The sequence below is a fragment of the Muntiacus reevesi genome, chromosome 2 (assembly GCF_963930625.1).
Source record: "Muntiacus reevesi chromosome 2, mMunRee1.1, whole genome shotgun sequence".
In the NCBI taxonomy this organism is placed as follows: Eukaryota; Metazoa; Chordata; class Mammalia; order Artiodactyla; family Cervidae; genus Muntiacus; species Muntiacus reevesi.
In genome coordinates, this window is record NC_089250.1 from 144893978 (window position 1) to 144911604 (window position 17627).

Here is a 17627-nt window from a genome sequence, read left to right on the forward strand (position 1 = left end):
GTTACTCTTATGGCCCTCACATAATTATAGGCCAACCCTGTTCCTGAATGAAAAGGATCAAGTCTGCATTATACTGAAGCCACATAGGTAGAAGTGCTTAGCTCTACTTGCAGGAAAGAGTGCATTCCACACGACTTTGGGCTTTGATTCTTTGGGGGAATCAAATACATAATAGAGCCTGCAAGTCTCTGCACCACCCCATTATCATGGTGATCAAAAGGATCTTGTTTACCATCCTAGATCTGGGATAAAAGCACATTGGAATGCAAGCGGATTCTCACAGGCCACACAGGTTCTGTCCTGTGTCTCCAGTATGACGAGAGGGTGATCATAACTGGGTCGTCGGATTCCACGGTCAGGTAGAAACTTTCAAATGATCTTTTGAACTCTGAAATATCAGATTCACTCTGTTCTGCCTTAGATAGTGATTTTGTTTGTATCTGCATGAACACAATTATGAAACTTCATAACCAAAGAAGAATAAGCAATCAGCTCCCCCCATCACTGTGTCAGTCTAGAACTGGAAGACTTGATTTAGGAATGGTTACGGTAAGTTTACATTTTTGTACATTTAAGAAACTACATATTCTGTTTTAGTTTGGGGGAATAATGTATTATAGAAACTTGGTAAACTTAGCATTTTTTACAAAAACCACCTCACAGGGGAATGACATGAATGGAATGAAGCCTTCCTTTCAGGTGGTTATAACTGTAGTACAGGCATGCATTATCTCCTTTAAAATGTGTACAGGTGAGCAATACTCTCTCTTGCCAGCCCCTCCCCTGCTGTCCCTGCAGTTTTTAATTGCAAGCTTCACTCTGGGAGGGGCCTTCAATTTCCAGAGGCGTTAGTGATTTGATGACACAGCCATTATGCTGCTGGAGTCCAGTGTAGCTTGAGTTCTGGGTACCAGCAGAACTGCTGGAAACCTCTGTTAGGAATTTTACCTTGAGCTAAAGGATTTAGCAAACATAATGCATCAAAAGTAACTTTAAAAAAATAGGGAGAAAAAAAGCAGTTAACTGCATTGTTAGACTCTCTGAAGTTAAATTTTTACCGTTCCGAATTATCCTCTGTGAATAGAAAAGGCTATTCACGGTTTCTTGTCTTTTGACTTAAAGGCATAGCAAATTCAGTTCTTAGAGTTATCAGCATTTAACATTTACTGTTGCTTGTGGAGTGCCTCAAGGAAGCTTAAAGATTGTAAAGGCTAACATCATTTATTGGACAAGGGAAAAAATGATTTTATAAAAGAGAGGGTTAAATTGGAAAAAAATAAAATGTTGTTAAAAAACAAAGTAAATATACACAATTAGTGATCAAAGTAAGATACACCTTCACAAAAATTTATCAATCTATCCAAGCGTCCTACACTCTGCTGTGAAGCCCGTATTTATATTGGGGTGGCTGGTCTTGATCCCTACACTCATTCAGAGCACAGAAATGGGTCCTTATGTTTAGAGTCTAGGTAATTTTAGGCCTTGATCTGTGTGGTGAAAACTAAGGCCCAAGGTCATCAAGCTCAAATCCACAGTACTAAGTCAGTCTATTACAGAAGGTTCTTGGCCTGTGTCAGTTCTAGGACCGGAGGGCTATCTGTGGGACCACCAATGCTGCAGTTATTAGCAAAATTCCCACCAGTTTAAAATGTATCAGATTGAATGTCAGAAGGTTTATGATAATCTTGAAGTCTGGGACCAATTCACTGGTGATGGTCGCTGCCCCCTCATTTCAGCACCCTGCAACTAGCCCAGATTTCAAGTTGTGTTGTCTTAAGGATTGCATACTGGCAGTATCCCATCCCCTTCCTCTTCCCGCTCTCCCAGTCCAGTCCTCTAACTACCACTTCCCCATGATCCATCAGTACACTTTACCTCAGCTCAACTTTAGAACTACAAAAGGAGAGTAAGGTATACCATTAACTGTGAGAAATAGGGTGGGAGGGGTGGGTAGTGAGGTAACCCAGTACTTAAAATAGATTATAGCATGAATTGCACCACAATCTCAGATAATCGTAATATTGTTTGTTCCAGGGTGTGGGATGTAAATACAGGTGAAATGCTGAACACATTGATTCACCATTGTGAAGCAGTTCTGCACTTGCGTTTCAATAATGGCATGATGGTGACCTGCTCCAAAGACCGTTCCATTGCAGTATGGGATATGGCCTCCCCAACTGACATCACCCTCCGCAGGGTGCTTGTCGGACACAGAGCTGCAGTCAATGTTGTAGACTTTGATGATAAGTACATCGTTTCTGCATCTGGGGATAGGACTATAAAGGTAATGAGGCATTTTTCAGTAAGTCCCCAACTTAGAATAGGGGAGTTCATATGGATATCTTCTCAAGGACAATTTTATATTTAACCCTCACTGTAGAATACTTAATATTTATTTAAATCAGATACTAGTTTATGTAATGAATGAGATAGGTCATGTGACAATTTGGGTTAGGTTTTTATTCCTGTAAATAATGGTGAGTATGAAAAGGGCAGGGGTAATTTTAGGTTCAAGATTTGTCTGCAAGACAACACTAACCCCATAAGAGTACATCAATCTGAGGATTTCTCATACGATAGCAACCAGCTGCAAATTAGCCCTATATTACTGTGCATTAAACTTGTCATTTGGGGTTTGATTTGGATTGGTTTAAGATGTGGAATTTCCCCTACTAGTTCAGCCCCATCTTCTGCTTCCATAAAACTGCAGTTGCCATAGATTTTACTAATAAAAGCATCAAATCAACTGCCAAATGCTATTTCTGTTTCAGGTATGGAACACAAGTACTTGTGAGTTTGTACGGACCTTAAATGGACACAAACGTGGAATTGCCTGTTTGCAGTACAGAGACAGGCTGGTTGTGAGTGGCTCATCTGACAATACAATCAGGTGAGCAGCAGGTGCCCTTGCCCAGAAGGGATCACTGTTATCCTGCCATTCATTGTTTGTGCACAGACCAAACGAATTGTTGAGTGTGTTCTGTTTATAATAAAACATTTTTCAGTTTTCCATGGCTTCTTACAGGTTAAAAGTTTGCCCCAAGCAGAGAGACAGCACAGCAAAGCCTTTTGTTGATGTGTTTCCTTCCTGTAATAGTTCTATCACCAGATAGACCTATTTAAAAGGAACTGCTTGAATGAGGAAGTAAGCGAGAGAAATAAAAATGGAGGTTGAAGGCCCTCTCTAAATTTCTCCTGTCTGCAGTTGATAAGTGCTAATAAATAGCTAAAGGGCTTTTCTCTTTGCCAGTGTTTTAAAAAAAAAAGAAAAAATATTTGTTCCCCTACTAGAAGTTGTACAATTTTGGGTTTTTTTAGCATTACATAATGGGCCAGGGAGCTACCAGTCTTTGAAATTCTGAACAAATTGTGAAGAATCCACAAATGAAGTACTTTTTGGTGTTTTCCCTTCATGAAGATGAACGACACACAGATGCATAGAATTTGAAAGGTTTATCCACCCTCTCCCCTCCTTCAAAGAAGTACTAAGGAAGAGACCATTGAAAAAAATGACAGACAGATATTGTTATAGCTAAGGAAATTAGCATTCCTAGAAATCATTTGGATTGGTCAGAAGGCATACCCAATTTAAATTAGTATATAAAAGTTTTTGAGAACTTACTTTGCATTTCCATTATATGAGGAAAAGTGTCCTGAACAGTGGGGTGAAAGCTGAGGGTGTCCTCAGTGACAGGTAGACATATTTTGTGAGAGCAGGATGTCACCGTTGCTGCATCTCATTCTTATTTAATTGTGGTTTCCGGAAACATGTTTCTTGGCTTGGTCCTTTCATTCTTAGGCAATTGTGTACATGAATTCATCTTTTATATTCCTTGGTAACCCTGAATATTCAGGTCTATATGAAGCTTGATGCTTTAAAAACATTTACAACATATTTGAACTTAAATCGTATATTTTTCTGCTTATATGGCAGAAAGTAAATATACTGAAAGTAATACATTTGTATGTGAATGTTGATTGATTTTTATATTTTGGATATTTTAAAAGACATACGATGTATGTTGTTATAACATTGCAAGCTTAGAAAAGAACGCATGGAAATTCACTCACCTCAGTGTTCTCTTTCAGATTATGGGATATAGAATGTGGCGCATGCTTACGAGTGTTAGAAGGCCATGAGGAATTGGTGCGCTGTATTCGATTTGACAACAAGAGGATAGTCAGTGGAGCCTATGATGGGTGAGTGTGCTGACAGGGTTTTTAAAAGTTCTCTTAATCCCCCCGCCTTAGAATGTTAAACATAGCCTTTCCTTGTCTCCAAAAGATTATAGATATCACAGAAAGAATCTGATATGGTATTCTTGTGTCTAATCCATATATTCATGTCTCCTTTGTTTACTCTTTTCCAGATAATCTTCCCAGTCATTTAATTATACTTGTTTGCTCATGATTTTCATTAGTATTTTGGATTTTTGGTCATATATTTATTTTGCCCTATAAAGCAGAGAACTGGATAAACCCCAGTGTATCAGGATATGGATATAAAATAGTGACTTGTTAATAAAACTGAAATGTTGGAGGATAGTATCTTTGGAGGGGGCTCAGTATGGGAGGGTCTTGTCTTCACTGCTGGCATTTCAGTCACAGTGTGTTAAATAATCTTTACTTTCCTTCAGTCTACTTTCCAGTGGTTACAGACTCCATTCATATTGTGGATGGATCCCACATCCAGTGACGCTAAAAGCACATAGTAAATTCTTACAAGAGTGAACTCACTTATGAAATGCTCTCTGTCATTTCTTCTCATCAGGGTGCCTGATGTGGAGGACGGGAAGGCCACAGTTCAAATATTGACAGCTTTTTAAAAATATCAGAAACTAACTTACAACTTTATCTTAGTTTACGAGCTGGCTATACTTGATTCATTAAGACAACTCAAGCAGCAGTAAGTGTTAACAGACCCATCTCCTCTGCTTTGAGTCAGCCGTCACTGTCTCAGACCCTTGGGAAGTTATTGGGGGTATGACGACATGTTTCAGCTAAGTCCACGATTGTATTTTTCACTGCCTTTGTTTTGATCTGTACCCTTTTCTTGGGTTTTGTCTGTTACTTACCTTGAGGAGACAGGACATACAGTGATTCATAGAAGGGCTAAACTTTTCTTATTTAAATATTGCTTATATAAATTCTAGAGTCTTACATGGACCCCAGTCCTCTCATATGTGTGACCTGGGCCACTCTCAGAATTGACCAGGAGAAAAATGCCTCAGAATTATAGGTTTCTAGGTCTAAGTGATCTCATCTACCATTAAGAGTTCTAATATATAAGAACCCTTTTTGGTCCCAAGGTATGGTGTGACTTCACTGTTCACTCTCTTCAGTTTGTTTAAAGCTAACCTATTTCTTGTTTTTAGGTTAATCATGTACGTTTTCCCCTTTTAAGTCTAATAACCTCTACCCAAGAATGAATGCATGAACTGAGTTTCCAAATCAAAAACTTTTTTATATATCCTGTGAGCTGCATTTATCATATAAACTATCTTCACCATATACATTTATTGCCATGACTTCTTGCTATTTTTCTTGTGTCCCCTTAATTTTGCTTTTTACTAAGATTTTGGTTCCCTCTTTGATGTTTAGAAAAATTAAAGTGTGGGATCTTGTAGCTGCCTTGGACCCTCGTGCGCCTGCAGGAACTCTTTGTCTACGGACCCTTGTGGTAAGAGCCATATTGTTTAGAGGGGTTTGAGGAGCAGGGAGGGGAAGAAATTAACATTGATGTGCTGTGGAATACAGATCTAGATTTGATAGTTAGAACCTCACAAAGTCTACTACTAAGTGGAAAGGCAGCAAGTACTTGACAATAAATATGTTTGTATAGCTGCCTTTCATCCAAAAGTGCTTTAGAGACTGTCTACGGAGAAGAATGTGGCAGCTGTTCAACAGCTGCGGAGCAACTCTCCACGACAGTTCAGTGCAGGAAGTGAATAAGAATTCTGTATCCACTGGGAACAGTAGGGGGAACTTGGGGAGAGAGAACATAATCACTCAGATTGGAACCTGTCCAGATCTGAGGACCTGCACACCTGTGCCTGCAAAAAGTGCCACGGGGAGCCTGCATGAACCCCCTGGTCCGCCCCTGAGTTCGCTTCCTATTTAAGGCATGCTGCCTCCAACAATTCGAATCGTGTCTCTTTAATTCTGTTATACCCCCTGGCCCAAACATCTTGACATTTGGGGAAAGACATGACTTAGAAGGAAGAATGTCGTCTCGAAAGCACCAAGTTCTTTATCATGGTGTTAGCCAAAGGCCCAGATCAGAACCCAAACGTTTGAAAGCTGCTTCTGTGACAGAAAGAGTAGGTGGGGTATCTTGGAGGACAGAATCTTCTGCACAACTCAGGAAAAGATGAGAGCAAGGATTTGAAGCCCATCCTGAATGCTGCCTCTCAGCACTTTAGGCAGCCTCTGCTCTGGAGAAGAGAGCCATACTTTTGTCTTCCTTGTTGAATATAAAGCTCATTCTTTCAGCACTAGACCTATTTTACCTGCATGTTTCACACATGGTTTTTTAAACATGTACGTTCATTTGTTTGATTTTTGAATTATAATTTACATACAGGAAAATGTGTTCCCTTTTTTGGTGTACTTCTGTATATTTTGCATAGAAATTTGTAGCTTTGTAAACCCCACAGTCAAGATATAGAACAGTTTCATCACCTTAAAAATGATACCCCTTCATATTAATCCCCTGTCCTCAACCCCTAGCTACTATCCCTGTAGTTTTGCTGTCTTATAAGTGTCATATATACTAAATTAATGTAGCTTTTGAAAAAAATTTTATTTATATTTAATCTTGGCTGTGCTGGGTCTTCATTGCTGCGTGGGCTTTTTCTCTAGTTGCAGCAAGTGGGGGCTGCTCTCCACTTGCAGTGCTCAGGCTTCTCAATGCTGTGGATTCTCTTGTGGAGCATGGACTCTAGGCACATGGGCTTCAGTAGTTGCCATGCACAGGCTCAGTAGTTGCAGATCCCAGGCCTAGAGCACAGACTCAGTAGTTGCAGCACACAGGCTTAAGCAGCTCCATAGCAGGTAGGATCTCTTAGACCAGGGATCAAACCCATGTCTCCTACATTGGCAGGCGGATTTTTTCATGCTGAGCTACCAGGGAAGCCCATATTTATGTAGCTTTTTGCATTTTTCTTTTTTTTTCACTTCTTTTGAGATTAATTCACATTGTGGCATATGTTAATACTTTGTTCCTTTTTATTGCTGAGTGGTATTCCCTTGTGTAGATGAACCAATTTCTTTCTTCATTTACCAGTTTAAGGACATTTTTGGAATGTTTTCAGTCTTTGTGATACTGAAAACATCCCAGTATAGGCTTTTGTGTGTACATCTTTTTCTTTTCATTTCTCTTGGGTAAATACCTAGAATTATGATTTCTGAATATACATTGAAATTTAAAAGAAACTATCAAGCTATTTCCCAAAGTAGCACTTGGGGAGTTTGCAAATGTAAACCATTTCATATTTCCACTAACAATGTGTGAATGTCCTATTTTTCCACATCCCTGACAAGACTTGGTTTTGTCAGTTTTTAAAAACATTACAGCTACTTGGGTGGGTATGTAGTTTTAATTTGAATTTCTGTGATAGCTCATGGTATAGAACATCTTTTCCTGTGCTTATCTTCTTTTGAAGTGTCTTCAAATCTCATCCTAATTTATTTATTGAGTTGTCTACGTTTTTAAAAATAGATTAATTTTGATGTAATTGACATACAATAACATGGACCTATTTAAAGTAAGATGCAACTTAATAAATTTTGACATATATACAAAACAGTGAAAGCATCATGCCAACCAAAGAGTGACTGTATCCTCATGTCCACTATTATGTAGTAATCTCTCCTTCCCTTAATAACACTGAATCTTCTTCTAAATAAAGACCACTTATTTAGGCCTTTTTAAATTTCTCAATAATGTGTTATAGCTTTCAATGCAAAGGTTTTCTATGTCTTTTGTCATATTTATCCATAAATATTTCTTGTTTGTAATGCTATTATACATTATATTTAAGATTTTTCATTTCTGGATTGTTCATTGCAAGATATCTACATACACTTCTTCTTTTCCAGTCCGCATACTTTTCATTTTTCTTTTTTGTTTTGTTGTACTGACCATCAGTACAGTGCTCAAAACAGTTGGTAAGAATGGATATCCTTATCTTTGGGAAAAGGTATTTGGTCTTTTACCATTTTACATAGATATATGTTAGCTATAAGTTTTTCATAGACACATTATCAGAGGATTAGGAGATTCAGTTTCAGTTCCTAGAATTAGAGAGCTTTTATTAGGAGTGGATAGGGTTTAGTTAAATGCTCTTATCTGCATCTGTCAAGTTGGTCAGTGTGCTTTTCACCTTTATTCTGTTAATTTTTATGTTTTTGAATACATTGATTTTTGAATAGTAAACTTTGTATCAGTACAGATCCCATAGACATTAAAAGGATTATAATAAAGGAATGCTATGAACAATTCTGTGCCTTCCAAATTGATAACCCAGATGAAATGGACCAATCCCTTGAAAGATACAATATTCCACAACTTAGGAAGAAATAAACATTTTGAATAGACCTAACCTTATTAAAGAAATAGAATAAATAATTAATAACTGTCCAAAACAGAAAGCACCAAGCCCATATGGTCACTGATGAATTCTACCAAATATTTAAGGAAGAAATTATACCAATGCTCTATCCTTTCCTCCAGAAGATAAAAGCAGTGTGAATATTTCCTACCTAATTATGTGAGGCTGGCATTACCCTGATCCTGAAACCAAACAAAGAAAAGAAAACTACAGATATGTCTACCAGTATGTCTTATGAACACAGATGATCATGTATCTAATGAGCTCATTTACATCTTATAAAGAATGTAAAATAGTGCAGCCTCAATGGAAAACAGTATGTGTATGTGTGCTTAGTCGCTCAGTCGTGTCCGACTCTCTGTGACCCCATGGACTATATAGCTCACCCGGCTCCTCTGTCCATGGGCTTCTCCAGGCAGGAACACTGGAGTGGGTAGCCGTTCCCTTCTCCAGGGGATCTTCCCAACCCAGGGACCAAACCTGGGTCTCTTGCATTGCAGGCAGATTCTTTACCATCTGAGCCACCAGGGAAGCCCCATTCGTGTGTGTGTGTGTGTGTGTGTGTGTGTGTGTGTGTGTGTGTGTGTGTGTGTGTGTGTGTGTGTGTGTGTGTGTGTGTGTGTGTGTGTGTGCCCCATTCCTCTGTGTGTGTGTGTGTGTGTGTGTGTGTGTGTGTGTGTGTGTGTGTGTGCCATTCCTGTGTGTGTGTGTGCCCCATTCCTCTGTGTGTGTGTGTGTGTGTGTGTGTGTGTGTGTGCCATTCCTGTGTGTGTGTGTGCCCCATTCCTCTGTGTGTGTGTGTGTGTGTGTGTGTGTGTGTGTGCCATTCCTGTGTGTGTGTGTGCCCCATTCCTCTGTGTGTGTGTGTGTGTGTGTTTGTGTGTGTGTCCCATTCCTGTGTGTGTGTGTGCCCCATTCCTGTGTGTGTGTGTGTGTACGTACAGAGAGGGAGAGAGAATAGAATAGAATATTATCCAGCCTTAAAAGAAAGGAAATGCTGTCACATGCTACAACATGGATGAAACTTGACATTATTCTAAGTGAAACAGGTTTATACCTGCTTCTTAGAGCCAGTTGTTAGATTTTCATGAATTCTGCAAGCTGGTTGAACTCAGATGGATAGCTTGAAATTGGCTAGGATAGAAATTTTTAGACTGTAAAATGTGGAAATGCTTTTACAAATTGGGGATAGTTAATTGATAAATACATACCAGCACAGTACTGCATATTGCTCATCAGCCCTTGGCCTATGATTGTAATAGAATCCTAGAGATACAGAGAAGAGGATAAAGCCTGAGAGGTACTGAGGAATGTTCTCAGTGAGGCTAAGTCTAGGAGAGTTAGCAATGAGAAATCGTGTACTGTTTGACATGTGTCAGCTCCAGTGAATATTACTTTGACTATATATGAAATCAACTACCCAGTATTTGACTTTTATATCCTGCCTTTAATCCAGATTAAGATTTTTATCTGTATTCCTGAAACAGCTAAATGGTCAAGAAGACTATCTGCTTTAGCCTTTCCATAGACTCCTTTTGACATGTTGCTGAATTTGTGTTCTTTTGATTTTGAATAGTTCAAAAGTTCTGTTTCTGCTTCTTTAGGAGCATTCTGGAAGAGTTTTCCGACTCCAGTTTGATGAATTCCAGATTGTCAGTAGTTCACATGATGACACAATCCTCATCTGGGACTTCCTAAATGATCCAGCTGCCCAAGCTGAACCTCCCCGCTCCCCTTCTCGAACATACACCTATATCTCCAGATAAATACTCATACACTGACCTCAGACTCGCCCAGGTATGAAAAAGAATTGTGTACGTAGCACTGAGGGTAAGCGATGGAACACTGGCTATAAGGTATTGTGAGTTCATGGAGCCTTCTCGTGCCCTTTATAACTCCAAGTCCTATAATAGAGAAGCTGACACCATGAGACAGGGCTGGGCTGCACACTGGATGCTGCCCTTGATTGAGGTAGCCAGCCTCAGTCCTTAGATAATTCTTGAGCTAGATCTTGGTGATCCTTGTATAGTGGAACTAATATTCCTACCTCAGTCACCTAGTCGGATTGTTAAGGAAATAAAATGGTATTTAAATCAGTTTCAAAACTAAGAGTATTGACCCCAAAGCCTGTGGCTTTGTAATTCCCAGATTAAACTAGTAACTATAATGGAGGCCCTTTAACCCAAGTAGATAATCTGATGTTGGAAAGAAAAAAAATCTCTTGGTAAAATAGCACACAAGGCTGCCTTCTCATAGCTCTTGTCAGTGTCATTTGATTATAAGAGGGAGCTTTTCTCCATCCCTCTTATTTGCATTCCCTGCCCCCTCCAACTGTTTTTTGACCTTGGAAGTAGCTCTGGAGTTGGTGAGAACTTCGTATATTCTCCCACTCAACTCTCCATCCTGTCTCTGGGGCAGAAGAAGATCCTAGTATTCATCTTAACCTATATCCCTATATGCAGAGTCACTCTGCATATAGGGATGCAGATCGTACCTGATGGTCCTGAGCAGGTCAGATATAGGTGATCACTGGTTTGGGAAAACTGTACTAGCTACTGGGAAATATTGCCATTATTATGATTTCTCATTTCCTATACTTGCCTCTGTTCTTGTGGCAGAAGCACACATTCAGTACACTCTTCTGCATATCTTTCTGCAGTGGTTCTTCTGAACAGGGTGTTTTAAGCCTTGCTGGGCAAGCTTTAGTACTCACTTCGCTCACAGAGGATGTGCCGTTTCCTCAGCCAAGGCACACAGACAGGCTTGGTGAGAATCCTAGCCATGTGCCCTTGGGCAAACAACTTCCCCAAGCTTTAGTTTCCTTGCAAATTGTAACACCTACCATACAGAGTTGTTGTGAGAATCAAATGTTATGCATCGAAATCTTAGTGCTTAGCACAGTGCCTAGCATGTAACAGGCCCTCAATAAAAAAAGTAACCATTAATTAGTATCAATATTGAAATTGTCATATAGGTATCCCCTCCTTTTGCCAAAATGTTGTCCTCTTCAGATTTCAATGGCATTTTGGCTCTCTGATTGTTTACATTTCCTTCTTTGTCTCACTCCTGAAACTTAGACATCCACTAAGAGTCTGTCTCAGGCTTTTCTTCCTTATATGAGTTCCGTTCTTTGGCTCCCTTATCTCTCCCCCAAGCTTCAGCTCTCATCTCCAATTTGTATGTGTAGTCCACCCTCTGCCTTAATCTCCAGGCCACATTTCTAGTCACTACCTACACACCTATCCTTGACGGTACCAGGGGCGCTTCTGGGGCACACATCTAACACCCAGGCTCTCCCCTCATCTACACTACCAGTGCCCTCCAGCCAAGCACCCAGAGAGCCTCACCCTACTCCCCCACTTTTTTTTTTAGTGGCATACTGCATTCACGGCCACTAAGGCCAGAACCTCAGAGCTGTCCTCACCTGCTCTACCATTATAGGAAGCAGATGAAAGCTCAATGCTACACCCACCATAGTCATTGTTAATCTCTAGACATCAGAGTCACTCTGCATGAGCACTTAGAGTACTGAGCATGTCAGTGAGACCTGCTGAGCTCCCAAACAGGCCAGGTAGCCTTTGACAGAAACTCCTGTGTGACACGGACAGAGAGTAGGTATTAGGAAGGACCCCTGAGTCTTTCTCCCAATTGACAGCTAGTTTAATATTCTTTTCCTGTTAGAGAAAGTGAGAAATACAGGAAAAGGGACTAATGACTCTGTGCTCTGTTTTCACACAGGACTCATTAAAGTTGCGGTATTTAACATATCTGCCAATACCAGGATGAGCAACAACAGTAACAATCAAACTACCACCCACTTTCCCCGGACTAGCCGAGGAGCGGGGCTTTAAGACTCCTATTGGGACACAGTTGGTCTGCAGTCGACCCGGGATGGTCTACTCAGCACAGCTGACTGCTTCCGTGCTGCTATCAGAAGATGTCTTTTATCTTTTGTGAATGATTGGAACTTTTAAACCTTACCTCCCCTCTTTCTTTCCCCTCTGCACCTGTTTTTTCCTCATTTGGTTCCAGACAAAGATGACTTATAAATATATTTAGTGTTTTGCCAGAATCTCTCTTGCTTTGCTCTTAAGCAGAAGAACTAGTTTCCCTGTGTAGCCTACTAGGAGAGAGCCACTTCTAGGGGACGGGCGATGCAGCTTCAAGCCAGACAGCACCTAGTGTCTCCCTGTAAACTGCAGGCATGTCCAGCACCCAGCAGGACCTGCCCCAACCCCACTCTGCTTAGGAGGAGGCAACTGTCTGTATAGCCTCTGGGGCAAGAAAGAAAGAAAACAAGAATATACACCCTGGAAGATCTGGGCCTCTTTCGTTCCATCTCTTTCTCTGTTTCTGTCCCTCTTGCCCCCTGCTGTCCCACTAGCCTTCAACATGTTTCTCTGCTCCACCTGAGAAGAAAAAGTATGAAGAAAGTATCCTCAGTTATCATGAGGCAAATGAGGAAATGCAATACTTAGAAGAGTTAAAATGCTTTTCAGTCAAAAATTCAAACCCAGGCTTTGGCCACAAGTGACCCTTTGTGGCAGCAATGAATTCTCAAACGTGGTACTCTCCTCATATTTGCAACTCTTCTCTCTTCCCCTTGTTACACACCCCACCCCCACCCCCAAAAGGGAGGCGGCAGAAGTTTCCTGGGCTCCATCAATGGCCATATCTTTTCTGGACTCAGCAGTCTCCTGGATTCCATGTAGAGTGTGGAAAGGAGTTGCTGATTGCATTTCCTCTCATTAACAATTAGATGTGTAATAAAAAGCATTGTACTTCATCTTAAATCACTGCTAAGGCTCAGCCTACAGAAAGAACTGAAATGGCCGGAGCCAGTTGCTCGGTACTTTCTGCATAATGGTTTGCATCTCTGATTTCTTCATCAGGGCCTGTGAGTACCCAGAGCACCTGTCTCTTTGCCAAGACCATGATCAGACTAGCTTACCAGGTGGTCAGGACTAAAAGGTGATGTCTTTTTCACTTAGGCCAGTAAATATCGTCCCTCAAAATTCAAGCTTATCATCTCAGCCTTGCACTGCAGAACCTTCCTTCTGCTTTTCCAAACCTGGTATTTATAAAAGGCAAAGCTGCCAGAGAGAGAATCAGGGTGAAGTTTGGCATACAGGGTTTATTAATGGTGCAGAAACTGCCTTCTCTTTACTTTTCTTCCTCCTCCTGGCCTTAGTTTACTCTCCACTCTCCCCAGCCAATAAAATTTTTGTGGCAGTTGGTGAGCAACATAAACAAATGAACTTCAGCAAGGGCCAAGGCTGACGGTAGGAGCTTCAGGTGAGGGCATGTATGCCCCCAACCCAGAAGCACAGGGAGTACTATCCCTGTGTGCCCCACTTGTTTCCAAGTCAGGAGTGGGCCTGCACCAGCCATCTCATGGGACACAGGCACACCCATCAACAGCCACAAGGCCCAGGGCAGTCTCAAGGGTCCCTTGGAAGCTGAGTTGACAGGCCCATTGTTTCCATTACTGATCAACACAGTTGAGTAAAAGAAAAGGCTCTTTTAACCAGCTGCTGTAAAATTTCAGTGGGAGCCTGTAGCAGGTGACCTCAAAGCCAGGCCACTTTAGTTCAGCAAGGGAGGCGGGGAGAGAGAAAGCCATCTTCACTGTTCCCTCTGCTTTGCCAGAAGGAATCCTCTTTCCAAAACGTGCCCAGACCGAATGTTTTTTCATAGTGAGAGGCAGACTGTGCGTATGTATTATCCCTTTCCTGCTTTATGAGTGCTTTTAAGCTTTTAGTAACAGGTTATAGAGAGAAATATTTTCCAGTGTAATGATATGTCATTGCCAGGGAAATATTTTCTGAGTATAATTCCCTTACCAACTACCCATATGCTACAGAAATGTCTTCTATTTAGCCACTATCAGGGTTCCTTGTCTATTGTCTTGACTATTAATGGATTTTGATTGGTTAAGGATTTTCTATAGATGAGGCAGAGGGCTGACCACCCTGAAAAACACCCAGGTCAGGCACTAAAGAGGCAATGGATTTTGAACTGTTTCAAAATATTGTCCAGTAGCCATAACTTTACCAGCCCTTCTCTTACATGCTGCTATTCAGAAGTGGAACTGTAGAATAGTCATTGGTGCCCGGGGTTTTGCTCACCCATCTAGGTTCAGTGTAAGGTATGTTCTTTCTAAGACAATTTTGGGAGCTTGTCCAGTACATCATAAATGAGATCAAGAGTGGACCCTGCAGTCTGGAGCCATCAGCTCCATCAAGGATATTCTGGAAGTTGTCCTCTGCTGCTGTTGGAAATGGGAATGAAGTTAAGTGGTCTGAAAAACTTGAGTCAGTCACATTTCTCAGCTCTGGGGGTCATTTACCAGTTCATTGTAGAAGAAATAATCAGGTAAGTAGAAGTTCATTTCCAGAGAAGGTAAATCCCACTTACCATCTCTGCATGATTTCAGTGGGAATTGATTATCACTAATCCCCAACTGGGCTAGAATAAATGTAAAGTTTGACCTTTTTAAAAAGAAAAGAGAAAAAAAAGAGAAACAAAGAAAGTCTTAACACCTCCAAAGAAATGCTAGAAAAGGAAGTGAAGGTGTCTCTGGGCTCTGAAATGAAATATCCCCATTGTAGATTAGTCTCTTCTCACTAAAATTCCAGTGTGGGCCTGCCAGAAACGTTTCATAAAGATAGAGGAATCGTGTTCAAAAGCAAGCGAGGAGCATGTGCATGCCCCTGCACCCAGTTGCTCTATGGGCACTTGTGAGCTCTCTGTTCACACTGGGGCTTCTTGGACATAACCAGCATGCCTTGCTACATGTGTGTATTTCCACTGCTGAGAACATCCTTTTACTTCCCTCTGTGCAGTTTGAAAGTGGACATGAATTGTGAATGGGAGGCCTTTTACACTTGTCTCTTGGCAAAATTCTTTCCAATGACTCTTTACCAGAAATTTCAGAGACAGACTCTCTGGAATTCTACTGACAAGTAATAAAGTCTGGCCCTCATAACTTGTTTTGGGGAAGGATCCTGGGACCCCTAAATCATTCTGTTTTCTGCTTGAGTAAGAAAAATCCTTTTTATTTTTCTTTTGTAAAACCAAAAGTTGAAGAGAAGAAAATATGCACTCGTTGCCATTTCCTGGTACCCACTGGTCTGAACAGCTGTGGTTACTTAGCACTTGGTTATATGTGGAAATTCAGGGCTTTGGGTGGAGTGGCCGGGGAGATATTAGAATATTAATAACTAGGGAAACATTTTCTTCCCTAGAATTATACACTTTGGTATTGTTGACCTTCTTGGCATCTTATGTGGTAACACCTTCCTGCCTGGAATAGTGCAGGCCAGAGAGGCTAGGCTGCAAACTTGATTCTGGAGGAATCCAAGGTGCTTCCAGGTGTAAAAGGGGATGTTTAGATGCCCACCACCTGTCTGATTATCAGGTTTGCCATATTACTTAAATCCACATTTGTGATCTCCTCCTCCATTTCTGAGTTCAACAGACTTCCACGATCTGGAGAACATGAAAAGGTGCCCTTCCTTTTCTTTGCCTTCCCCTCTTCCCTTCTAGAGTAACCCTCACTTCTATCAAGTGTACCCGAACCTGCAGACTGAGTTCATCTCCCCAGACTTCATCCACACAGCTGATCGCTGACAGACCACAAGCCCCTTACATTATCCACAGACTCAACATAATCTGTGCCAAAAAGACAGCCATCTCTTAGTAGAATAAAGCTGAGTTTTGCTTCTTGTTATTTTTACCTGTAATTCATTTGTGACTTCAGAATCCTTGAAATTGAGGAGAGAAACCAAAAAAGTGTGATTATGGCTACCTGATTTCAGGTGGAACTTAATGCACTGATATCCAGAAACCTCTTCTGTTGGAAATTGAGTACCTATGATCTAAAGTTTCTTGGAGGTGGATGACATCTGCCAACATCTCTCCAGCCCACCCTTAGCTTCCGATTGGTTCTGTGCTTGTGTGGGTGTTCAAAGGTCACTGCAGTAAGCAGCATTATAAAGCATCACCTCCCCTCTGTCCCTTTCCCTTTCTTGGACATTGATGGAAAAAACAAAAAAACAAGGTTAGATCTCTGGGTACCAAGGACACTAACACTTTCCCAAATCAGTGATCACTCAAGCCCAATGCAGACTGTTCTGAGGGATGTTCACTGGACTCCAGCTGTGGGGCAGGCCTGGCAACAAGTGTGAGCCTCCCTGAGAGCTTTTGCTCAGCCTTTGTTCTCTAGACTCTTCAGTACCGACTGCTTTGACTTTTGTGATTATGTTATGGTGATGTGTAGTCAATGTACCGATATGTTCACAACCTAGAATCATGATAATATAGTGTGTTTTTTTTAACTGTCCAGAAAAAAAAGATAACTTAATTACAAATATAAGATTAAAGTGAATTTTCTGGGTGTCTTGTCTCTTTACCCCAACATCAAGAGGACGACTTTTTTCAATATAGAAATTGAGGGAGTAAACAGAGACCTTTTAAAGAAAATCTGACATGAAAAAACAACATTGAGAGAACTCAGGGCCAAATGGTATGAGTAAATGTGGGGACCCAGGCATACAATTAAGTGTTCCATGTTAAATTAAAGCCAAGGTGATGTCTAATTTGGGAACTGGTCACCATAGCCTTGACCTACCAACCTGAGCCCAGAGCTTAAGTTTTCCTCTGCCTCCTTATCAGGTGAAAAGACTTGGGTTTCCCCTGCATCCCATTTGATCAATTTTGAGATGGGAGAGCTCACATTGGGGAGCAATTTCCAGAGAGATTCCAACAAGCTATAAAAACAAAGAGAGCATTGACTGAGGAAACTCACCCACCTTCCCTCCTTGAATCAAACCTAGGGGAGTGGGTACCAGATTGCAGCTAGACCCCTCCCTTTGTCCCTTCTGGTGTCACAAGCAAAAACCTTGGCAAAATGGAGCCACCCTTGTTTTATATCTATGGACTTTTAGTAGTAGTGATGCTTCCTGCCTGACCAGACTCCCTGGCTTGTGGTCCCTGGATTGACAACTGCGGTCA

At 41.1% G+C, this 17627-nt stretch overlaps 1 protein-coding gene across 11 annotated transcripts in view; it reads left to right on the forward strand.

Annotated features, from left to right (window-relative positions):
• Nucleotides 1-17010, forward strand: part of BTRC (beta-transducin repeat containing E3 ubiquitin protein ligase) — a 174064-nt gene extending 157054 nt beyond the window's left edge. For all 11 annotated transcript variants that reach the window (XM_065923159.1, XM_065923163.1, XM_065923164.1 and 8 more), the window contains 7 exons: nucleotides 241-359; nucleotides 2035-2284; nucleotides 2772-2890; nucleotides 4090-4200; nucleotides 5602-5680; nucleotides 10217-10409; nucleotides 12351-17010. In XM_065923159.1, the coding sequence (XP_065779231.1) occupies nucleotides 241-359; nucleotides 2035-2284; nucleotides 2772-2890; nucleotides 4090-4200; nucleotides 5602-5680; nucleotides 10217-10378 (840 nt within the window). In that variant the 3' untranslated portion in view covers nucleotides 10379-10409; nucleotides 12351-17010. The remainder of the gene's footprint in view (nucleotides 1-240; nucleotides 360-2034; nucleotides 2285-2771; nucleotides 2891-4089; nucleotides 4201-5601; nucleotides 5681-10216; nucleotides 10410-12350) is intronic.
• The last annotated feature ends 617 nt before the right edge of the window (nucleotides 17011-17627 follow it).